This window comes from Typopeltis vanoorti, chromosome 7 (assembly GCF_054136105.1).
Source record: "Typopeltis vanoorti isolate ZY-2024b chromosome 7, IOZ_Tvanoo_1.0, whole genome shotgun sequence".
Lineage (NCBI taxonomy): Eukaryota > Metazoa > Arthropoda > Arachnida > Uropygi > Thelyphonidae > Typopeltis > Typopeltis vanoorti.
Window position 1 is genome coordinate 55998510 of NC_143555.1, and position 26972 is coordinate 56025481.

The 26972-nt window shown below is 34.7% G+C and overlaps 1 protein-coding gene across 6 annotated transcripts in view; it reads left to right on the plus strand.

Annotated features, from left to right (window-relative positions):
* Positions 1 to 26972, plus strand: part of Sap47 (Synapse-associated protein 47kD) — a 245299-nt gene that overhangs the window by 10538 nt on the left and 207789 nt on the right. For all 6 annotated transcript variants that reach the window (XM_090395268.1, XM_090395269.1, XM_090395271.1 and 3 more), the window contains exon 2: positions 11263 to 11345. In XM_090395268.1, the coding sequence (XP_090251394.1) occupies positions 11263 to 11345 (83 nt within the window). The remainder of the gene's footprint in view (positions 1 to 11262; positions 11346 to 26972) is intronic.

Here is a 26972-nt window from a genome sequence, read left to right on the forward strand (position 1 = left end):
ATCCTGAATCCAGCTGACCAATCTGACATCCAGACCCATGTGCTGCAACTTAAATATCAGCTTATCATGTGGCACCCTGTCAAATGCCTTTGCTAAGTTTAAGAAAATTGCAGTATATGCCTTTCCCTCATCTAATGTTCTTGTAACATTTTTTATGAGCTTTTCCTATGTAGTGACAAATATTTTATTTGCAGAAACAGTTGAAATATGCTGCACTATTTCTAATAAATCTGGGATAGAGCTGCAACTAGTCCATGATGAATATATTTAATTTCATTATTGCAAGATTGGGATATGGTATGAATGATTAGCATTGTAATTATCCAGGCTTCTTTGCATTTTGCATTTCCTTTCATATAAAGTTTTGGTATGGTGAAAGGACTGGGTGTCCTTTGTTTGAAGTGTATGATTGAAAAGGGCTGATTTTCCATATTTAACCCTGCAATGCTCCCTGGGGTGACGCGTTACCTAGTGACTCCATTGTTTTGTACACATTAGTCGCAGATGTGCACACCGCTTCCCCCACCCAGCTACACTCTAACCAACAATCGTTCTCCACATCAGTCAATGAGTGAGTGTAATTTCATGAAGTATGTGTCATTCTGTAATACCGTTGGGGTGATAGCATACTCCGGTGAGCATTAGTGTGTGTGTTAAATTTGTGTTAGGCACCACAGCTATTTCTGTCAATGCACAGTGACAAGATAGTTGATGAGCCAGAAGATGGCCTCTGCACTATTTTTATGGGATGCTGGATCAGGCAGGAATCAATTCACAGATAATTCTCCAGTCAGCAACTAAGAAAAAGATGATTAGGTGCCAATACTTGAAGAATTTGGGCTTGAATCTTGCGACACTACACATGAAAAGGAGACTAGCTCAGCCACTGCCTAGAGAACTTACGAATATCATAAAGAAAGTTCTTAAATAATAAAGAAACGTAAAAACCACAGTGATATCTTTAATTAGTAAAAGGACAAATATTTCGCACTAAAATTAATAGTACATCTTCAGTGTCTGTTACAGTAATAGGAATGGAATACAAGCAACACGTTCGGTGGATCACCTATTAAAATACAATTGTTACCGCGTGCTAGGAAATAATAGAAAATAACAAATTTAATCTATTAAGATAAATGGTTTTTTACATAAGATAAAAGTCTCCCAGATCTTTGAGAGAGAAAGACAGTTATTTCTATTTAAATTCGGTTGGTGTAAGATAGTTTCACAACTTTCTTTGAAACTGCATCTATGGAGGAGAACAGCTTTATCCCACTGGACACTATGAGTAGAGTCAATACTGTGCTGCGCCAGACCAGACTTCAGAGGTTTGTTATAATCAATATAATATTGATTTTCTTTGTTCCAAAGAACAGCCAGTTTGTCCAAAATAAGAAACATCGCATTCGCAAGGTATTTGGTGAATGCTAGCCAAAGATAGAGAAGACAGTTTCTCCTTTGTAGAAGGTAATAAAGAAGAAATTTTGTTGATAGGAATATACGTTGGAATCAATTGATACTTTTTCAGAATTCTACCTATAGGTTCTGAGATTCCTGGAATGTACGGAATAGGAACTCTGCAGACTGTTGAAGAAACTGTAGGTATTGGAACATAAGAGTCAAGTATCTGTTGGATTTGATTGGAGTTGTAATCATTTGATTCCATTAACTTTTTAATGATGGAAAGTTCTTGTTGTAAGATTATTGGGGAAGAGCAAACTTTATGTGCTCTATGAATTAGAGATATAAGAATGACAAATTTTTGAGATGTGTGGTGCACAGACTTTTTGTGAATGTATCTGCGAGTAAACGTGGGTTTCGAAAGACGCTTGTAGATAAGGTACCAGAAGACATTCTAGTAAGGAAGATGTCCAAAAATGGTAAAGTACCAGAGTTTTCTTTTTCAATAGTGAATTGGATGTGTGGGTGAAGGTATTTATCCATTTAGAAAAGTGGAAAGTTCATCCTCAGTGTGTGGCCAAAAAACATCATCGAAGTAACGGTATCAAAGAGATGGTTGAGGATGAGTGGATGAGAACATAGTATCTCGAATTGTGCCAAATAGTAGTTTGCCAAAGGTGGAGACCCATGGCAGTACCTTCAATTTGTTTGTAGATTTTGTTTTTCCAACTGAAATAACCTGAGTGGATGACATATTCAAATATCCTTGCGATATCTGGAGGGTAATCTTCATATAAACAATTGACTGTATCAGTTAATAGGATATTGGTGAAAAGAGAAATGATATCAAAACTGACTAACATTTCAGAATCTGTAATTTTAATATCCTTGATTTTTTTCAAGAAAATCTGTTGAGTTTTTTATATAGGATCTGGAATGACCAGTGAGAGCACTTAAGGAACGTGATAATACTTTTGCAATCCAATAAGTTGGAGAATAGACGTACTGTCAGAGGTAAGAAAAAAAAAGAAAAACCTTATCTCTGACAGTACGTCTACAAATAAATGGATTGTAAACATTTCCGATTGCCCGTTATCCAACGCTGAAACCAGTGCTTTAGCAAAGGGCCTTGATTTTGCTGTTATTCCTTCACGCATTCCTTAACTTGATTTCTTACATAATATAGAATGCAATCTGTCAGGACTTCCTAGCGAAGATGCCAACAAACTACGTTTTGAAGTTGCGACATCGTTATTCAAAAGCAAATTACCTCCATGCAATTTATAAAATGCTGAAATCAAAGATCTAAATTCTTTAAGAAAAGATAATGCAATATCCATTTCTAAGGCCGATAAAGGAAAAGCTATTGTAATCATGAATAAGACTGACTATGAGACAAAAGTATCCAGCCTATTAGAAGACACCACGACCTACCAAGAGATCACACGCAATCCTACTAATTCACAAATTAAACAACTAAATAAATTACTTGATGAGGTTATCAGTTGGGATCCTAACTATGTGGATAAAATGCGCACCTACTTTGGAAGAACTCCTCATCTATATGGACTCCCTAAAATTCACGAAGAAGGCAGTCCTGTACAACCTATCGTGAAATGCATTGATTCTCCAACTTATTGGATTGCAAAAGTATTATCACGTTCCTTAAGTGCTCTCACTGGTCATTGCAGATCCTATATAAAAAACTCAACAGATCTTCTTGAAAAAATCAAGGATATTAAAATTACAGATTCTGAAATGTTAGTCAGTTTTGACATCATTTCTCTGTTTCACCAATATCCCATTAACCGACACAGTCAATTCTTTATACGAAGATTACCCTCCAGATATCGCAAGGATATTTGAATATGTCATCCATTCAGGTTATTTCAGTTGGAAAAACAAAATCTACAAACAAATTGAAGGTACTGCCATGGGTAGCCCTCTGTTTCCACCTTTGGCAAACTACTATTTGGAACGATTCGAAGATGCTATGTTCTCATCCATTCATCCTCAACCATCTCTTTGGTACCGTTACATCGATGATGTTTTTGCTGTCTGGCCACACACTGAAGATGAACTTTTCACTTTTCTACAATGGATAAATAACTTCACCCACACATCCAATTCACTATGGAAAAAGAAAACTCTGGTACTTTACCATTTTTGGACATCTTCCTTACTAGAATGTCTTCTGGTACCTTATCTACAAGCGTCTTTCGAAAACCCACGTTTACTGGCAGATACATTCACAAAAAGTCTGCACACCACACATCTCAAAAATTTGACATTCTTAAATCTCTAATTCATACAGCACATAAAGTTTGCTCTTCTCCAATAATCTTACAACAAGAACTTTCCATCATTAAAAAATTAATGGAATCAAATGATTACCTTGCGAATGTGATGTCTCTTATTTTGGACAAACTGGCCGTTCTTTGGAAAAAAAGAATAAAAGAACATCAATTTTATATTGATTATAACAAACCTCTGAAGTCTGGTCTGGCGCAGCACAGTATTGACTCTACTCATAGTGTCCAGTGGGATAAAGCTGTTCTCCTCCATAGATGCAGTTTCAAAGAAAGTTGTGAAACTATCTTACACCAACCGAATTTAAATAGAAATAACTGTCTTTCTCTCTCAAAGATCTGGGAGACTTTTATCTTATGTAAAAAACCATTTATCTTAATAGATTAAATTTGTTATTTTCTATTATTTCCTAGCACGCAGTAACAATTGTATTTTAATAGGTGATCCACCAAACGTTTTGCTTGCATTCCATTCCTATTACTGTAACAGACACTGAAGATGTACTATTAATTTTAGTACGAAATATTTGTCCTTTTACTAATTAAAGATATCACTGTGGTTTTTATGTGTTTCTTTATTATTTAATTTACTATGCCGCAGGTTCCTCTTAAAATCAAAGAAAGTTCTGAACACTCAAAGTGCTGAAGACACCAATGCTGGTCCTGCTGAGGCTGAGTGAACTCCACAACTAAAAGTGAAGAAGCGAGCTAGATGTCAGATCTGTCCACGAGCTACAGATCGGAAAACCAAAGTCTGTTGTTCCGTATGTGACATTTTTATGTGTGTGCGGATCACAGGAAAGACATTTTTGATGAATGTGCTAGAAAGAATTAACATTCTACATGGTTTATAAACTGATTTTGATGTATTTTAAACTTTTATTAGATTTACCAATTACAAATCATTCACATGGTAGAAAAATGTTTTATTTTTGTGTAATATATTATTAAAGCAAAAATCAATTTTTGACACTCATTGTTTTGTGTAAATGAGTTCGTCATTTGTATTGTAAGGCATTTTTTTCTTCATGTACATTTTTACTGAAACCTAACATCACATTTGCACAGGAGAAAAATTAGGATATATTCTTTTTTTTTTATGTTTAATTAGAAAGTATGATACCTGGTAAATATCAGTAAAAATTTAAAATTGCATAATATTGTATTTTATTTTTTATTTTCCCTTCCTTTTTCTCCTTTCAAAATATCGTAGTAGGTAAAATCTGTTAATAGCTTGGGCCATCTAAACACAATAACAATTTCAATTACCTATAGAAGAGGGAGGGGGAGAAGAAATGTCGTGGGTGTGACAGCATACCCCCGAGATGAGCAGTGATGATGTCTAAAAAAAGGGGTGAGCAGTCAAGGGTTAAGGAATTTAATGTATCATATGTGTTTGTATTATTGAAATTGTGTGACTGATAGTGGAAGGAATCAACAGTCTTAATTATCACTTAGCCAAAAAAGCTCATGTTGGCTCTTGAGGAATTGGTAAGTCATTCTCCTCCTGAATGAAACACACACAACTTCATAAACAAAATTAATATCATGCTTAACAGCTAAGATTTATTACTCAGTTTTTACATAAGTGCCCTTTTCACAAATGGCTTGATCATTGATGTGATTATTCTCCTATAGAACAAATTGCACCTGATATCATAACAATACAAAATGTTATATTCAGGCAATAACAATCAGGTAAAAGAAGGAGTAGCTATAGTATTCAACACAAAATACAAGGCTAATCTTCTTGAATTACAGGCAATATCAAGTAGAGTGATGTGAGCAAATATCAGAATGGGGAACTGGACAATGAGACCTATTTGTGCCTATGCTCCCACAGAAGGTTCTACAAAGGTAGAAGTGGAGAAATTTTTTGTGGCTTTAGAGAAAGCAGCTGACACAATGAAAAGGAAAAGTTGGTCCTTGTTGGAGATCTAAATAGCAGAATAGGAAATGATTGTCATACATACAGAAATATTTTGGGAAAATTTGGAGAAAAGAGCAAAGAAAAATAATTGCAAATACCTGTTGGATTTCTGCTCAGGACATGGAGTGGTTATTACTAACATTACTAACACAATATTCAAACATACAAATGTGCATAAATTCACATGGAGAGAAGAGTCAAGAAATAAAAAATAGTCTCATTGACTATGTTATTATTGAATAGTGATGTTTTCTCACTGGTGCAGGATACTAGAGTGTATAGAGGATTTGAAATTGGAAGTGATCACCATTTAGTCTTGATCAGGATAAAATTGAATTTCATATTGAAAAGCAAAGCATGTAAGAGAGTTTTAAAACGAATAAAAGTGGAGCAGCTCTCAGATGTGAACTGTAGACTAAAATACACAAACAGTATTCCAGAAAAAAATGAAAGAGTTTGAGAGCAGGCCTTGGAGATTCATTGGCAAGCCCTGAAGAAAGCATTGATTGATTCAGCCAGAGAGGCACGTGGTGAGGTTGTCTGCAAGGATAGAAAAATCAGAACTCCGTGGTGGACACAGGAAGTTAAAGAGGCCGTGAAAGAAATGAAGAAAGCATATCAAAAGTTCCTAGGAAATAAGTCAGCTTGTGCTCTTTCACACTGTGTAAAACTAGCTAAACAAAAGTCATAGGAATACTTTGGCAAGAACATAGAAAATAAATATCAGAAAGGTGGCAAACTATTCTGGAGGCAGTTGAAAAAGCTCAGAAATGGAGGAAAGAGTTCTGTAAAAGTAATTAAAGATGATAAAGTGACATGAAAAACTGGAGAAAAAGATATCCTTGATGTATAGAGTAATTTCTTTGAAAAATTGCTAAATGAAACAAGCAGTGACAGTGGTAAAAAACACTCAACGGGCATTCAATCAGGAATACATATCTATACTTGAAGTAGAAAAGCCATCAAAAGCCTAAAATATGGAAAGGCAGCATGAACAGATGATATTCAATTAGAAATGCTCAAGTATGCAAAAGTCTTGCATTGATTGCACAGCATTCTTCAGAAGGCATGGACAGAGGGACGAATTCCAGATGATTGGAGTAGAGCTCTCATCGTGTAAAATCTATCGCGATAAATTTTTTCTTAAATTTCCGAGATTGATTTTACAGAGGTTTCAAAACATATAAAAGTTAGAAATTATAATGTGTTGAAATGAATGTTATACCTCTACTGTTAATACATAAATTAATGCATATAGAAGTATATCTAAAATGGAAAGTTAGGGATTAACCCCGATTAGCAATGATAAAGTAAGAACGGAAGTTCGTAAGGTCATATAGAAATATGCCCCCCAAGAATGGAGGGAGCCGAAATGACGTCATCGTGCTTTCGGGTAATCCTGGAATCTACATCAGAAGAACAAGGATTAGCTATGATATAAAAGGGCTCTCGGTTTTTGTTGTTTCCAGATTTGGTTCCAGGTACATGACCAGTTATTTTGATGTATTTTCCTGTGGATGTAAGGACGAGCTGCGAGAGTGTGGTTACCCGTTAGAAATTGTGGTAACTTTTGCTGTTCCATCCAGTTTCTCTGACTGAGAATCAATCTAAAGCTTTTCCGGAAAAATTCCACAGCAGAACCACCAGGATCATCCACGCACCAACCAGTACCCATGAGGAAAGAATGCAATGTCAAGTAAAATTAACTGAGATTTGTCCAAGTTGATAGAACTGTGTTGTGAAAGTCAAATATAAGTACTTTATGTCTTAAATGAGAATTGAGAATTGTATGTGTGCTTACAAGAAATTGTTAGGATTTAGATAGTTATAATGGCAATTAGAAGAATGTTAACCTATATGTGTTTTGAACGAAGTTTAGCTAAGTTTAATGTAAGAAGCAGCTACATGTTCAGTTTAAATAACAGTGTTGTGATAGGGTTAACTTAATGTTGTGTGTTTAATATTCTGTTGTATATGTTGCCTACTGTGTATGTAATAGGCCATAGGGGATTACTGTGTCCTATTTGTGTGTCCTTTGTACCAATTTTACTAGGTTAAAATAAAATGTTTTGTTTGTGTAACTATCTTGCCTGATCTATTTGCCAATGCACTGTCTCCAAAAAAATAAGCGAACCTGCAAGCCTGTTTAAGTAAGAATTGCCACAACTAGCTATAAAGGGTTGTATTTGTTAAATTAATCTTGTATATCTTCCATACTTAAATTCTTTGGCTATATTTATAATTTAGAATAGTGCAGTCGTTAAAAAAATAAATTTTTCTAAATTACATAGTTTGAGAGTTGGTAACTTGCTTTTCGTCAATAGACTGAAAACAAAGGTCATTAACCAGCAGTGTGGATATATAGAGGATTATAAAGGATTAATAGCGAGGTCTATATTAAGCAGAGTCTAGTTTTATTTGAGTAAAGTAGAAGAAATAAGTTAGGCCTGAAGTACACGCTTGTAAAAGAAATATAAGGTTGATTCATAGTAGAATATTGGAAATTTACAAAGTTGCAGCAGCCAACATATATACATTTAACAAGGGTGCAACTAATGTTATTTTACACTAGTACCCATATGCAAAATGGGAAATTAAACTGAATGTGAGAATTACAGAGGCATTTCCCTACTGAATGTTCCTGGTAAGATTTATGCATATATATTTGAGAAATGGTTGAGAAGGATTGTGGAAGGGAAGCTTGGTGAAGAACAAGCTGGATTCAGAACAAATAGAGGCTGTCAGGATCAGATTTTCCCTTGACAAATAGTTGAGAAATCATGGAAATATAACAAAAATCTCTATTTAAGTTTTGTAGACCTGCAAGAGGCATATGACAAGGTGCTAAGAGAGAGATGCTATTCAAAACGCTCCAGTTGTGTGGTGTCAGTGGGGGGGGGGGCATTATATCAAGCAATACTTAGTCTTTATTTGAGTTGTAAGTCAGCAGTTAGAATTGAAGGAAGTACAGGAAGATGGTTTATATTAAGTCTGGTGTGAGACAAGGATGTACATTATCCCCTCTGTTATTCATTATCTATATGGATCACATTATGAAGGAAAGTGGAATTAAACATGATATCAGAATTGTAGATGTTAATGTCAGCTCTTTACTTTATGCAGATGATGTTATAGTTTTAAATAAATCCAGTACAATTCTTCAAGATTCCCTGACTAAATTGAATAACTGTTTTAATAGATATGGTATGAAAATCAGCAATAACAAGACAATAAAATTAGGCAGAAACATTGAAAGTATCAATGTTTCTGCCTAATATTCACAATGTAGTAACATTACTACATTGTGAATGGAGAACATATAGAAAAAGTAAAACATCTCAGCTACTTAGGCATAATTTTTAGTGAAGACATTGAATTAAATATGAAAATAGACAACAGAATCAACAAAGCAATTTATAAATTATGTGTATACAAGGCAGTCTTCAAACCAATTTTAACTTATGGATCTGAGAGTGGGTTAGAAATAAAACACTTGACTAGAGACTAGAAATATGAGAGATCTGAGAAAGATTTGGGGCATGATCATCAATGGCAATATCATATTAAAAATGAGGATATTAGGAAAGAACTTGACATTGTTAGCATCCAGGAATGTGTTATCAGAGCTAATCTCAGGTGGCATAGTCACTTAAACAGAATGGAGAGAAAAAGATTAGCAAAATAAGTGTTCTCTGCCAGGGTTGCAGGAATAAGATCCAGAGGAAGACCAAGATATAGGTGGATTGATACAGTAAAAATTGCCTTATAAGACAGAAATATAAAATCTAATTAATGGAGTCTTGACAGATAACAGATTGATTTGTAGGAAAATTGATAGTAAGTTGGTAATGATATAAGTTCTTTATGTAGTGCTATCATAATATCCTGTGCACCCCTTGAGGGTACATATCAGGAATTTGATGATGATCATCATCATGGCCCTATTTGTTCACATATTTCACTTTTTTTTATTTTGTGTTGCAAGGTAATTTTTACCTACAGAAAAGAAGGTGCAGCCATGACTGGCCATCCCCTCCTCTCCCAAGTACTGACTTCTCTATGGAAGATTTTGAGCAAGCAACAAGCTCTAGATCAGAATATCTGAACCAAAAAGTTTGGTTCAGATATTCTCATGATACATTTGCCAAATTAGCCCTCATTCAGACTTGAAAATCTTGCTTCATATTTGTAAATTGTAGTCATATATTTATTACATGTAGTTGCTGACAGTTTTTTTTTTCTATTATTTTGTCTTCATGTTTTAGTTACTTAACAGTATTAGTTAATAAAATATTGCATTAAGTAGAATGGTGACTCATTTGAAATCTTTTTCACAACTTTTCATTGGATCACAACTCATAGGGTGAAAACTACTTGTCTAGATATGTTGACAGATGATGTAGTCAGTAGATATCAAGCACCAGGAGCAGAGAGGGAGAGGGGAGAGATAGAGAAGTAGCAGAAAATTTGGAATTATGGGATCATATGGATTAAGACTTTCTCTAAATTTTAAGGGAAGAGGAATGGAAGTTTTATTATGAAGTGCACTGACATAGAGTCTGTTAAAGACAATTAATATGTTGCTAACTCTAAAGTACTTCGTACGGGATTTTTTTTTTTTTAATTAATGAAAGCAAAGCCAACTTGATAATTCATATAATTAATGATTGGAAGTGAAGAAACTATTTAATTGTGCCTCCATTATGCTATGTTATATAAGAACACCCATTCTTCATATTGCAGGCAAGTGTTTCTATTGATTTTGTTTTTTCTGTTAAAACCTCTTTAGTTGAAAAGGAGAGAATGATTGAGAAAAACTTTGTTCCCCCCCCTCTCTCTCTCTCTCCAAAAGAACTAATAATGTTGAAAATTACTGGAAGTTTAAATTTTGCTTGGAGTGCAGTTTAATGATTACTGATGTTATTTCTTGGCTTATGTTTCTCATTATGAATTTAATTTGCCTTAAGCTCAGTGTACAGATTTATTTACTGTATAATTTAAATGAAAGAAAGTGTGTGAGAATGACTTTTAATGACTTCATTTACTAATGAGTTTGTATATAATTATGTAAATAATATTGGTTATTTATTATTCATTTGAATATACTTGGCACAATGTCTGACTTCAGCTAGAATAATTATAAGACCTTTTTCTTTGTATTGAGTTGAAATCTTGAACCTGAAATCAGTACTATTTCTTAAGGATGAACCTGGTTAGCATTTTGGCATTTAAAAAAAAAAATTATAGCCATCAAATTATGAACTAATATATTAGGCTTTAAGTCTAGTTAGTTCCACTTTATTTTGTGTTGTTTCTATACATGACAAACACACAACAAAAAACTATTCCAAATTATATAACAAGAAACATAACTGTCATGTGTTTAACACACTACTTTCACCATCCTCTCAAATATTCATTTGCCTTGATGTCAGTGTATATTTATTACAATACAGATAATGTAATTTGCATGTGGAAGTTTAGTGGTTATGATGCTAATTCTATCATGATTATGATATGATACTCATAAAAGTAATAATTTTAATATGGTACTGAAAATATTCGGAATAATAACTGTTAAAGAGGAAATTAAGCATAGTGTTTACATAATGAATTTTACAGGTTTTCTTTTTGCTGTTGCCAATAAAGCTGGACGTACAGTTTCCGAAACTGCCAAACATCTGAAGCATACTGTAGAAGAAAATGTAAGTTTCTGTAATTTAAATATTTATTACATATTTTCCTCATCTGGAACTATTGTGATGGTCACTTAGCATACTCTCAGTTGGGTTTTATCTTTTAACACTAATAGAAAATGTCAAAAAAAGAAAATCAAAAAGCAACTTTAATGACTTATTTTAAAATTCTGTTGTTTAGAAAAACATTACATTAAAGATGCCAAGAAATTATATTCTTGGTTTCATCCTTTATCCAAGTGTAAGCAAACAAAGTTGGTGCGTGAAGTCACTTCATGACTGGGCTAATTGTATATAGAGGCTAATAACTTCATATCAATTGCCTTAGTATCCCATAATGCAATGCACATATCTTTATGGGCATGTATAATGCTATGCATTATGGGAAGGATCACTACCCAGGCCGGTTTTGACCTTCATTGAGGTCTCATCAGTCTTATCACATGCAGAAAGTCAAATTCCAGATGATTGGATTAGAGTTCTCATAGTACCCATCCATAAAAAAGGAAAATAAAATTGAATGTGAGAATTACAGAGAGATTTCCTTACTAAGTGTTCCTGACAAGATTTATTCAGGTTTACTAGAGAAAAGGCTAAGAAAAATTATGGAAGAAAACCTTGAAGAAGAATAAGCTGGATTCGAGTCAAATTGAAGTCGTGAGGATCAGATTTTCACTGTAAAACAAATAATTGAGAAGTCATTTGAATATAAGAAGATATAGTATTTGTTTTGTAAATATGAATAGGCATGTGATAAGGTGTCAAGAGAAAAGCTCATAGTTCTAACCTACAGTTATATCGTCTAAATGGGATATTGTATCAAGCAGTTACATAGTTTATATTCGAGTTGTACATCAGAATTTAGAATTGAAGCAGGTAAAGGGATATGGTTTGATGTAAAATCAGCTGTAACATTACAAGGGGTAGGATAAACATTATTTCCACATTTATTCATCATCTGTGTGGATCACATTATGAGAAAGTGATGTTAAATCATATATCAAAATTGGAGGTCTTAATTTCAACTATTTACTTTGTAAAGATGTGTTATACTTTTAAATAAATTAAGTGCAAGTCCAGGATTCCCTAATGAAATTGAAGAACTGTTGTAATAAATTTGCTATAAATAAAAAAATCGATAATAAAAAAGGCAAAGGTAATGAAAATAAGCAGAAACATGAAAATATCTACTTAATCATGAATGGAGAACCTATAAAACAAAACATTTCAACTGTTTAGGCACAATTTTTAATGAAGATAGCAGATTAAATATGGAAATAGACATGAGAATTAGCAAACAAAGATGTTGTGGTAGGAAGTCAATTGAATAAATTTATATGAAATAAAAGAGAAATTAGTAAAAACACTGAACTAGCTGTATACAAGAGAGTGTTCAAACCAATTTTAAGTTATGGATATTAGAACTGGGTTATATATAAAATACAAGAGTGGTCTGAAAAGTTCTCAGCCTAACAATGAAAAAATGAATTTATAATTTCAAAATTATTTTTATTTTTCAACATAATCTCCCTTAAGACTAATACATTTATTCCAGCGATGCTTCAGCACCGTTATCCCGTCCCTGTAGTGGTTCTCAATAAGATCTGCAAAATACCCCTCTACAGCTGCAATCATCTCTTGATTCGAAGAAAAACACTGACCAGCGAGGAAGAGTTTTAGTTTTGGGAAGAGATAGAAGTCATAGGGAGCCAAATCTGGGGAATAGGGTGGATGTTCCAACAAATCATAGGTGCAGATCCCTTAATTTTCCCATTGCCAAAATACTTTTGTGGGCAGGTGCATTGTCCTGATGAAAGATGATTTTCTTTCTTCTGCAAACCAGGTCTTTTCTCACGAATTTTTTCGTCTAGTCTGGTTAAAAGATCCCCAGTTATTGTTTTATCCTTTTCAAGATAATTAATAAACAAAATGCCTTTAACATCCCAAAACACCATGCCATGACCTTTCCTAATGATGGAACCGACTTTGTCTCTTCTTTGGCACTGAACAACCGGCTTCTGTCCATGTTGACTGCTGTTTGGATTCTGGTGTGTAATGGTGAATCCAAGTCTCATCCATAGTAATAAATCAACGCCCAAAATCAGTTTTATTCTTGTTAAAACGCTCCAAGCACTGTTCACTGTTCAGAGATTTTCATGCGAGTGCATTTTTGATCTGCTGTGAGCAAGCACAGCATCCATATTGCTCAAAGCTTTTTCATTTGCAATTCTTCATGCAAAATATATCCTACACGTTCTTTTGAAATGCCTATAGTCTCAGCAATTTCACGCACTCTGACTTGCCGGTCATACTGTTAAATACTGTTACAGCTTCTGCACCCCCCCCACCCTGTGCTGCCCACAGAATTGCACAAGCCTGCTTCTGTTAGCCACATTGTGCACAGCCAACATTTTCATGTTTATCAATAAAGAGAGAGTTGTCTGGCTGTATGGGTTAACATGCAGTGGAGAGATTGAGACGTGCCATAATGGCACTTCACAAGGTTGTAATGCATCCACCTGTTATTTTCAACATGCTAAAAACATTCGGGATCACAAGGATGTTTGTGTATACTATTAATGTCATAACAATGCAGAAGACATATCTAACCACAAAATAGTAATTCGACCATGCTGTGTTAGGACACATCTTGTGAGGCTGTTAAGGCATGCCTCCACCTAATCCTGTGAGAATGCAGAAAGTGATGTCACAAGAGATGAATGTTTCACAGAGAATGATGTCACATGTACTAAGTGACCTGGGGGTGAGAGCCTATTGTCATTCTACTGGATATTTCCTAACATCACAACCTATGTGCAGAGGGTGATAAAATCAAAGTCGCTTCTCCGGCAATATGCAAACAACAGACACAGAGACATCCTCTTCACAGATGAGAAGATTTTCACCATTGAAGAGGTATTTAATCAAAATGATCGAGTACATGCTCCAGATGGTCCCATAGCATCCAGGATTCAGAGACGTCATCACCCTGTGTCAGTGATGTTTTTTTTTTTTTGGGGGGGGGGAGTGACATACTAGGGAGTATCCAAGTTGCATTTCTGTGAGAAAGGGCTCAAAACCTCTATCAGAGTGTATCAGGACACCATACTGGAACCTGTGATACGGCCCTGAACAATACCTTGTTTCACTGTAAGCAGCAGACTTCCAACAGGACTCAGCTCCTGCACACAAGGCAAGGACCACACAACAATGATTGGAGGTGAATGTGTCTGACCACATATCACTATCTGATTGGCTATCTGGAAGTCCCAATCTGAATCCATCGGACTTCAAATTGTTGTTGGAGCTTGAGAGAATAGTCTGCAAGAAATGACACCACGGTATTGCCAGCTAGCTTGAAGATGGATTTGGAGTGATCATTGGCAGCGTTTCCATTTGATATTGTGCATGCTGCCATCAGTATATGGTGTTACAGACTTCAGGCCTGTGTGAAGGCAAAAGGGGGGACATATTTAACATTGAGTGCTGCTATATGCATGTTATGCATGTGGTTTGTATGTCCTGAAAGCTGAAATGATTTACTGATAGATTAACCACTTAATCAGCCATATGGATGAAATACACATCTTCATAGTCTTCGTATCCATCATATATTTCAACGTAATATGAATGGTATTACAATTTTAATATGTACTTCGCATCCATGATAACCCCTTGACGTCTATAAATGACCTGGCTGGTTAGGTGGTTAAAGGTTTATGCACTGTTCAAGTTCCAGCAATATTTATGGTTAGACTAGGTAGTTGGATTGATATACAATAAGAAATGTCTTAGAAGGCTGAAATATGAGATGTAATAATATTGGAATCTTGACAGATAAAATTTTAGATAGTAAGTTAATAATGATGTAATGTTTTCATGTATTCATAACTTGTTTTAATGGTATTAACAACACCAAATAAACTATTTTATAAAAAATCTTTATTAACTGGCTTATATTTCACTGAATTTCAAATCGGCATCTTCAGAGCACAAAGCATCATGTTATAGTTTATATGTAACAGTGAGTAAGTGAAGCATTCAAATTGTAATGGACAATTTGTGCTCTGCGCTCTGAAAATGCTGATTTGAAATTCAGCGAAATATGAGCCAGTTAATAAACATTTTTTTAATATATAAAATAGTTTGTTTGGTGTTGTTAATACTATTAAAATAAGTTATGAATAATGTTCAACACCTAAGCTTGTCTATTAGAATGCTTTCATGTAGTACTGCCATAATATTCTGTGTGACCCTTGACAATACGTATCTGGAATTTGATAATGATGATGAAAAATAATATCTTATGAAAACCATAACATATGTAAAAAAAGTGAATCACTTATGAAAAAGCATTAGGTTGGCTGCAATTTAAAAGTGGCTAGTTGGATGTCATTATTCTATTGTTTTATTTTTTTAACATATCACGCAACGCATGAGATAGGTTGAAAAACCTATAGTTCATTAGTGCTGTAACTGGTGAGTAGCAAAGACGAAATCTATTGATATGGCTTTCTTGTCGACTTCTGTTCCAGAGAACAGAAATCAACAGGAAAGAAAAAGGGGATAAGAAGTTGGTTTAATGCTGAACAAGTGAACAGATGTTGACCAGTATTTGCTTATGTTAACATCATTCCAATGCTTAAAAGAAGCATTGGAATGATGTTAACCAGTTCATAATAGCAATATCCATTAAAATACTTACAGAAGAGGGGGGGGGGATAAGAAGAAAACAGTATTTATAAGAAAGTGAATTTGTGAGAGAGGTTATCTCTCTTGGCACAGACATGTTACAAACATTGCCTTCTCTGCCTCCAAAAAATTAATTTTATTTTTTTACCTCAAGACATTACTTTAACTTCAAACAACTTTTAACTTTATACCAGTCCATCCAACCATTGAATATTGCTCTCATATCTGGAGTGGTTTCCCTAGGAGCTCCCTAAAGATACTAGACTATGTAATGAAAAGAGTAGACAGACTGATTAATGACCCCTCACTCACTAAGACCCTTCACTCATTTTCATCATTCCTTCACTCTTCTACAAATACACTGTTCATTAGAATTAGCATCAATACCCCACTCTCTCTCTCTCTCTCTCAAATCTGCTCATACACATGCAGCAGCTAATTAACACTCCCTCACAGTGCATCTCCAAACTCACAGAACAACATTCACCTCCTCATCAGTCATCCAATCCACTGCTGTCCTCTGGAACACACTGCCATGTTATGTGTTTTCCAAGGAATACAATCCACAGCTCTTCAAGATAAATGTGAAAAAGTAACCTGGACATATATATACGTCCTGGCCGGTGGGTGGTTAAAGGTATAAAAACGTTGGTGAAAGTGACCACAAGGTGATCACTTGCAGGGTGACTAGTCATTCGAGGACGTCTGTTAGAAAGGAATATATGTGGAATTATAAGAGTGATAATTATGAAAAGCTCAGGAAACAGCTTGTGGTAATAAATTGGAAAGAGGAACTGGTTGGAAAGGATATCAATGCTGCTTGGTCCCTACTCAAGAACTGTTTGGTGGAGACAATATCAAAATTGTATTCCAAAGGTTAAGAGGGTAAATAGAGCAGATGCGAAATGGATGAATCAAGAGATAAGGTATGCAATCTGGAAGAAGAAGGTATTTTGGAAGAAGCACAAGATGAGTAATTATAACAGCCAATTGCATGAGAAGTACAAAAGAGCAGGCGGGGAAGGCAACTCGCTTGATAAGGGTAACAAAAGTGCAGTATGAGCAGCAGTTAGCTAAAGCGGCCAAAAAAATTCTAAGGAGATTTTTTCGATATGTGACCAGTAGAAGAAAGAATGATTATGGTAGGATGGGATTGATTGGTGAAAACAGAGGAATGATAACTGCCGCAGAGGATATAGTTGAGATATTTAATGAGCAGTTTATAAAAGTATTTCATTCTTATGAATGTGACATCATGCAGAACTTGAAACCAGTGGGAAAGAAGAAGGAGAAAGAGGAACTGTTAGTAAGTGAGCATGAGGTATATGAGAAATTGAATATACTTGATATAAATGGGGCTGTAGGACTGGATGCTATTTCACCACATGTTTTGATGGAGTGTTCCTGAAAGTTAACAGTTTTTACATATCTTTTCAACATGAGTCTTTCAATAGGTCAAATTCCAAAGGAGTAGAAAGAGGGTAAAATTGTTCCAATTCAGAAGGGAGGTAATAAGGGTAGGGTTTTGAATTATAGACCAGTTTGTGTGTCTGGAGTTGTGGTTAAGTGATAGAGAAGTTACTTAGGACCAAGATTTAGAATTGGGTTGACAAAAGAAAAATGCTCTTTGGTGGCCAGCATGGATTTACTAAAGGAAGATCGTATTTTAGCAGTCTGCTTACTTTTTATAATAAAGTGACAAATGCATTGGATAAGAGTGTTTGCTTATACAGTGGTATATTTAGATTTTGCAAAAGCATTTGATAATCTGCACATGACAAGCTAATTAAATTGAATGGATGTGGCTGAACAGTAGATTAGTTCGCTGGATTGGAGATTGGCTGTCTGATAGGTATCAGTGAGTTGACTACAGAGGAGCGATATCCCAGAAGAAGGAAAGTTACTAGTGATATACCCCAAGGGTCTGTTTTGGGTCCATTGCTGTTTAATTTCTATGTGAATGATATTTGGAAAGTTCTAAACATGGAACTTTTCCATAGAGTTAGTTTATAGTTTTTATAATAAATAAATAAATAAATAAAAGACAAAAAATTAATGAAAAATAGAAAAATATGCTTAATCAATCTAATGTACTATAGGTTTACCTATATTACATTAGTACACCAAGCTATTCAGATGTTTCTGCTGTATTTCAGACAGAAGATCAGAAAAGGCTTGCAGCAAACTGTTCTTGGTCATCTGTACAGTCTTTTAGTTATATTATAATGGTATCATCTGAATGTGAGAGAGGTGGAAACATACATTTTCTATTTTATATTATTCTGATGTTACTTAGTATCCTTGGTAAGATAGCTGCATTTTTCTGAATTTTTATAAGCTTGTCTAAACTAGCTTGTGCTGTTTGCATCCAGATGGCGAAGCATATTCCATTATGGGTCGTATAATAGAGGTGTATGTGACTTTTAAGGTTTTGTCATCCGCTCCCCACTCTTTACCTGATATACTTTTCATGATATTTAGTCTTCTTTTTGCTCTGACTGCAACATAATTGAAGAAAATTTATCGAAGCTTAGTGATGGATCCAGAGTAACTCTGAGGTATTTGGGGTTTTCATTAAATGTAATTAGTCGACTGTTTAGCTTAATCTTTGGTCTCCACTTTCTGAAGTAGTTATTAATGGTAAATACACAAATTTCTGATTTAGTAGGGTTAATTTTGATTTTTTGGTTTGCACAGTATGTTGATAAACTTTCGATGGCTTTGTTTAAGTGACCTTTTGCTGTTTCTGAGTTGTGAGCTGAGAATAGGACCAAATCATCAACAAACATATCAGTTTTAATTTAATTTAATTACAGCCTAATAGTATTTAGTCCTTAAGCATGCTGTATACATAGGATTCCAACGTAATCATGTGCGCTAATGTGTTTTTTTTAATGTAATTCCTATTGTTGTTTATAACTATACTGATGATGTCTTATGATACTTAAGATGAAATATTTACATATTATTTTTAAAAGTTAATTACTGTGGCATACATGTGAATTTATAGTTTTAATATTTGTATTTTTTAGTCTACAGCTTGCCTGAAAGTTGTGACATTGATTCTTTTTATAACTGTCATACATTTTTTTTTAATATAATGTACCAATTTTTATTTTGCTCAAAACTAAGTGGTGATACCGTCCTATTTAAAATCCCGTATATGCTGTTGTATCCTGAATCATCATCATCATCAAATTCCTGCCATGTACCCTCAAGGGGTGTACAGGATATGATAGTACTACATGAAAAAAATTACATAATTACTAACTTCCTATCTACAATTTTCCTCCAAATCAGTCTGTTACTTGTCAAGACTCCAAAATTATCAGATCTTATATTTCTATCATCTAAGGCACTTTGTACCGTATCAATCCACCTATATCTTGGTCTTCCTCTGGGTCGTTTTCCTGCCAACCTGGCAGAGAACACTTGTTTTGCTAATCTTTCTTTGCCCATTCTGTTTAAGTGACCATACCACCTGAGATTAGCTCTGCTAATGCATTCCTGGATGCTGACAATGTCAAGTTCTTTCCTAATATCCTCGTTTTTAATATGATATTGCCATTGATGCCATCTGTTCATGCTTATAATCCTTCTCAGGACTCTCATATTTGCGGTCTCCAGTCTTTGGTCAAGTATTTTACTTTTGACCCAGCTCTCAGATCCATAAGTTAAAACTGGTTTGAACACTGTCTTGTATACAGCTAATTTAGTTTTCTGACTAATTTCTCTCTTATTCCATATGAATTTATTTAATTCACTTCCCACCATACCAGCTTTGCTGATTCTGTTGTCTATTTCTATATTTAATTTACCATCTTCACTAAAAATCGTGCCTAAGTAGCTGAAATGTTTTACTTGTTCCACAGGTTCTCCATTCACAACACAGTTGACATTTTCAATGATTCTGCCTATTTTCATTGTCTTTGTCTTTTTAATGCTGACCTTCATACCATATCTATTACAACAGTTATTCAATTTAGTCAGAGAATCTTGCAGACTTGCAGCGGATTTATTTAGAAGTATAACATCATCCGCATAAAGCAAAGAGCTGACATTAACATCTCCAATTTTGATATCATGTTTAATACCACTTTCCTTCATAATGTGATCCATATAGATAATGAATAATAGAGGGGATAATGTACATCCTTGTCTCACACCAGATTTAACATTAAACCATCTTCCCGTACTTCCTTCAATTCTAACTGCTGACTTACAACTCAAATGAAGACTAAGTATTGCTTGATATAATGCCCCATTGACACCATATAACTGTAGCGTAATGAATAGCTTCTCTCTTAGCACCTTGTCATATGCCTTTTCCAAATCGACAAAACTTAAATAAAGATCTTTGTTATATTCCCATGCTTTCTTGACTATTTGTCGTAAAGTGAAGATCTGATCCTGACAGCCTCTATTTGGCCTGAATCCAGCTTGTTCTTCACCAAGCTTTTCTTTCACAATTCTTCTCAACCGTTTCTCAAGTATACTTGCATAGTTCTTGCCAGGATCACCCAGTAGAGAAATAACTCTGTAATTCCCACATTCAGTTTTATTTCCCTTTTTATATATATGGGTACTATGAGTGCTCTATTCCAATCATCGGGAATTCGTCCCTCTGTCCAGGCTTTCTGAACTATGCAGTGCAGCCACTGTAAGACTCTTATACCACCATACTTCAGCATTTCTGGTCGAATATCATCTACTCCTGCTGCCTTTCCACATTTCAAACCTTTGATGGCTTTTTCTACTTCAAGTATGGATATGTATTCCTGACTGCATGCCTGGTCAGTGTTTTTTACCACTGTGCTGTCATCACTGCTTGTTTCATTCAGCAATTTTTCAAAGTAATTACTCCATACTTCAAGGATATCTTTTTCTCCCGTTTTCATGTCACCTTTATCCTCTCTAACTCCTTTTACAGCACTCTTTCCTCCATTCTTAAGCTTCTTCAACAACCTCCAGAATATTTTGCCACCTTCTTGATATTTATTTTCTCTATTCTTGCCAAAGTCCTCCCATGACTTTTGTTTAGTTAGTTTTACATAGTGTTTAGCTTTCTTACATTTGTCTCTGTATTCTCTAAGAGCACAAGCTGATTTATATGCCAGGAACTTTTGATATGCTTTCTTCTTTTCATTCACTGCCTCTTTAACTTCCTGTGTCTGCCATGGAGTTGTAATTTTTCTATCCTTGCAGACAACTTCACCACATTCCTCTCTAGCTGATTCAATCAGGGCTTTCTTCAAGGCTTGCTACTGAATCTCCAAGGTTTAATTCCTGTTCTCAAACTCTTTCATTTTTTCTTCAATAATCTTTGTGTATTTTAGTCTACAGTTCACATCTGAGAGCTACTCAACTTTTATTTGCTTTAAAACTTTATTACATGTTATTCTTTTCAATATGAAATTCAATTTTATCCTGCTCAAGACTAAATAGTGATCACTTCCAATTTCAAATCCTCTGTACACTCTGGTGTCCTGCACTAGGTAGAAAACATCACTATCAACAATAACATAGTCAATGAGACTTTTCTTATTCCTTGCTTCTTCTCTCCATGTGAATTTGTGCACATTTTTATGTTGGAACATGGTGTTAGTAATAACCAGTCCATGTCCTGAGCAGAAATCCAACAGATATTTGCCATTATTATTAGCTTTGCTCTTTTCTCTAAATTTTCCCAAAATATTTTTGTATGTCTGACAATCATTTCCTACTCTGCTATTCAGATCCCCAACAAGGACCAACTTTTCCTTTTTCATTGTTTTACTTGCTTTTTCTAAAGCTTCAAAAAATTCCTCCACTTCTACCTTAGTAGAACCTTCTGTGGGACCATAGGCACAAATAAGTCTCATTGTCTAGTTCCCCATTCTCATATTTGCCCACTTTACTCTACCTGAGACTGACTGCCATTCAAGAAATTAGCCTCGTATTTTGTGTTGAATACTATGGCTACTCCTTCTTTTCCTTGATTGTCATTGCCTGAATATAACATTTTGTATTTGTTGCTCAGAAAGATCTCACCAGTTTTTGTCTTTTTGTTTCAGTAACCCCTATTATGTCGATCTGATACTTATCTAATTCCTCAGCTAGCTCCATTTCTTTGCCATTCAGGCTTCTTATGTTGATAGTACTGATCTTTAACTCTGGTGGTATTGAGTTGGGGTGTGTTTTCAGATTTGTTCCAGTAGCTGACTTTTCGCTGTTCGCCCTGTTTCCCTGGCAAAGATATCACTATCAACAATAACATTGTCAATATATATCCTAAAAAGAAATCCAATAGATGCTTACTGTTATTATTATTATTATTATCAGCTTTGCTCTTTTTTCTCCAAATTTTCCCAAAACATTTGTGTGTGTCTAGGATTTATTTCCTATTCTGCTGTTCCAGTCTTGAACAAGAATCAGTTTTTCACTTTTTTTTTTCTTTTTGTCCTTTGTCCTCTAATTATTTGAAAACTCATCTACTTTTTCAAACATTAAACATCAAACATTATACTACAACATGGTGGACTGTTGTTTTTTTCTATTTTTTTTGGGAGAAGTTAAAGTGTAGGGAGCATGCAATTTATAGCCATGCTTCCACATATATGTAGAGAGAGTGAGAGATTAAGCCCCATTTCATTAAACAATGAAAAAAATACAATAACCATAGCAATAAACTTTTTAAAGTACAAATACAGTATTTTGTACTAAAATTAACAGTATACAAAATTAACAGTAAAATTATCAGTACATGAGTGTGTAAACAACAAGCAATTCAAAGAACAGGAATATAAGTGTTGTGTCTCACTTCCTTTAAATCTTACGTTTTATAAGTTTCCTTAAAGTCTTGCCTATATGTGTGGCACGTGGTATCTCTGGGTCACAAAGTAATAGCCCGAGGCTCGAGCCAAAACCTATGTGGCGGACTCTTCGTTACCAACTTCTCGTTGTCCTGAGAAAATTTATTTATTTCTGCTGCGACACTTAGGACTCTTAGATTAATTAGAATGTTAATCAAGAAGTTGGCAAGAAGTGAACAAAGTTAACACAAGATATGCAATCATGACCCTGAATTATTTTCTATAAATCTCCTGCCCAGATTCGTAACTAATTTTACAAGTGGTGCATCGAATTCCATAAAGAGACAAAATTGGTTAAAGAATAGTAAGATTTATTAAGCATAATATACATACTGCTAATAATACAAGTAAAAAGGTTCCATTCAAAGTCTAGCTAAGGCATAAATCATATCTGATATCCCTTATACCTTCTACAAACAACTCTATCAAATTTCAATCAATCTAAGTTACTCTATACAAGACATATTTCTTACACTATGATCTTATCCTTACAATTTCAGTTAACTTTTATTCTATAGATCAAATCCTGTTATACATTCTTAAATACACATAATATTCAGATTCATACAGTGCCTGTTCTTTCATAATATTCTGCAGCAAACAAGTATTTTCTCATACAGTCTCTTTTAGTTGCTATCCGTGTCTCTTGTCATTAAAGAATAAACTCTACTTATCTATACTCCTTTGTTCCTCTTTTTCCGATCGTCAGTATTTGAACGCGATCATTTCCTTGACCTCTATTATCACAACATTCCGGACATGTACATTCCTCGACGTTCCATGCAGCATAGCCTGTTGCCGTATCTCAGGATTAGATTTCCCGCTGAAAACTGTTCGATCACATGCCAGCAATGGACCATGCACCCAGAGCTCCGATCACCCTCATGGTAAGACTAAGAGAACAAGAGGGGGAGGGGGGTTTCTAACCCTTTTATACTTCCTCCCTAACGGCTGTCACTGTAACTTTGGCTGTTCACACAGCATGTAGAATTTGTCGTCATGTGTGTCTGACCTCATATTGTCTGATTGTCACCCCACTTCTAATTATGTTCCGTGAGCACGAGACCGCTTGGGGCAACTGTCTGCATTGTCCCCGGAACTTCAAGCTTACGTTTACCCAGATTATGTTGGTCTGGTTCTTGCATGTATTTTCACAATAAAGGTTAATTCATACTAAAGATAATGTCGACCTTAATTCAGTATTTAATTATACACATAATATTTGCAGACTTTTTCCTACATATTCTTTTCTTTTATACCTCATTACTTTACAGTTCTTTCTTTTCTTATTAATGTATTCAAAACTACTCATACCTAGATACCAAGCATATTTTTAGGTTTCTTATTGGGTGTTTGCTCTGTTAGACAATGATAAGATGAATTTTAATATTCTAACTTATTAGGGTATAACATAAGGTCATCATCATCATATCAAGGATTTAGGCCTAGTATGGCCTGTTCCGGCCTTAGAAGTCATCGTTGAATCGTTTAAGAGGACGTCCTGGTTTTCTTTTTCCTAATGGCTTGTACTTTAAGGCTTGTTTTGGTAATCTTTCTGTTTTCATTCTTTGAACGTGTTCCATCCATCTATGTTTATATTTTTTAATTTTTTCTATTACTGGTTCTTGGTTTAATTCTTTCATAATATCTTCGTTTCTTTTGTGATCAAATAGGGTATACTTTGCAGTTTTTCTCATAAACTTCATTTCTGCTGTTGTTAATCTTTGTTTGTCTTTTTGTTTTATTGTCCAGATTTCACTTCCATACATTAAGACAGGTAGGGCTAATGTATTGTATACTTTTAGCCTGGTTTGTTTTTGAACTAGATTTGGTTTAAATATAGAGTTAATTACTCCTGTTATTTTTAAATATTTTGCAATTTTTATGTTTATTTCTTTTTCATTTTCATAAGTGATCATACATCCTAGGTAGTTAAATGAATTCACCTGTTCTAAGATCTTGTTATCTAATACTATTTTAGTTCTTGCTGGATCTTGTCCTTTAAAGGCCATAGTTGTTGATTTTTCCGTTGATATTATCATACCATAATCTTTGGATATCTCATTTAGATTTAAAATAGCTTTCTGTAAATTATCTTCAGAATTTGTAATTATTATTTGGTCGTCTGCAAAGAGGAGAGTGTTTAAGTTAACCGTAGGTGAAAGTTTAATTCCTTGATGTAAATTTTTACTCCATTTTATTATTATTTCATTTAAGTAGATATTAAAAAGAGTTGCTGAGAGGGGACATCCCTGTCGGACCCCTTGGTTTATCTCTCTTGTATATGATAGCTCATGATTTAATCTTATGATATAACATAAGGTAAATACAGCAATTGGTTTACAATTAAAATGGAATAATTGTCTCTCATAAATGAGAGACAATCATTCCAATTCAAGTTAGGCCAGTGTTAAGGGCTTCACAACTTTCTTTGAAAAGGCATTCATATTTAAAACTGTTTCCGCAGAGAAGACAAGCTTCATTCCACAGAATACTGTGTGTAGCATCAATACTACCTTATTTACTTGAATATAACTCACCCTCAAACGTGTGGACAGACTTATGTGTTCGTCGAACATGTTGTTTATTATTTTAACAGTATAATAGAACACAGAAACTAAGTAAATAATTAATTTATTAACTTGATGCTGATATTTCGCTGGTATTATAACCAGCATCTTCAGAGCACAAAAACACTGTTTGTCACAATACGCGAGACTAAGCCAACAACTGTCTGCCCTTCCTGGATACACTCATCACACGTCTCCCAGATGGTTCCTTATCATTTTCAGTTTTCAGAAAACCCACACATACAGGCAGATACTTACACAAACAATCACACCATCATCCTTCGCAACAATATGGCATATTAAAAACGCTAACCCATAGAGCGAGAGCAATCTGTTCAAATGACAAGGCTCTTACTGCTGAACTGACTCACTTATGCCACACCTTCTTGGCCAACGGCTACAATCCACAAAAAATAAACAAAATACTAAACACTCCTAAGAAACCCCTCCCACCATCCACCACAGAGAACTACAACAAAACAGTCACCATCCCTTACATTAAAGGCACATCCAAAAAGATCTCAAGAATTCTCAGTAAACATAAACTACGCACTACATTCAGACCATGTAGCAAATTAGCCACCCTCATCCGCTCACCCAAGGACAGCATTCCTCCTTTATCACATCCAGGAGTCTACCAAGTACCCTGCTCATGCAATCAAGCCTATTACGGTCAAACAGGAAGAACTGTGAATATCCGCATCAGCGAACATAAATGATACGTCCGGAAATATCATTATGGGAAGTCGGGCCTAGCAGACCATGCTCTGGATACCCCTGCACACAGGATCAACTGGAAAAACACAAAAGTACTACACAGAAACCCATATAAATCAGAGAGATTGTTCTTAGAGGCGACAGAAGCCCTAAAATACACTCCAAATCTCAACAAATATGGCTGTATTAACTTGCCGAAGATCTGGGAGACAGTCATATTAAGAAAAAACTAGCACTTTTCTAGGACTCTAGTAATATATGATAGCGGTTTTTTTTTTTTTTTTTTTTTTTTTCAGATAGAGGGCACCAAAATCAGGACTCTAGTCTTTGTGTTGCTGCTACAATTTTGTTTAAGTACACCATGTTGTTTTAGTCTCGCGTATTGTGACAAAGTGTGTTTGTGCTCTGAAGATGCTGGTTATAATACCAGCGAAATATCAGCATCAAGTTAATAAATTAATTATTTACTTAGTTTCTGTGTTCTATTATACCGTTAAAATAATAAACAACAATAACTCACCCTCGTGTATATCTCGCACCCCTGATTTTACTTCATGAAAAAAAGAAATTAAAAAGTTTCACATATAGTTTGCACACGAAAAAAATTGAAAACTTTAAGAAATAGATAGTGAATGTTGTTATGGCAGTTTCAGATATTTTGGAATACGATTGAAGAGAATCAATATTTCAGCTCGACACTCGTCGGTTTGCCTTTTTCGTTGAGTCTTGCAATCTTTTATTAATATCACACCAATCATATGCATATAGATGGAATGAACCAGTAGTGGTTCCTTCCATCTTAATTA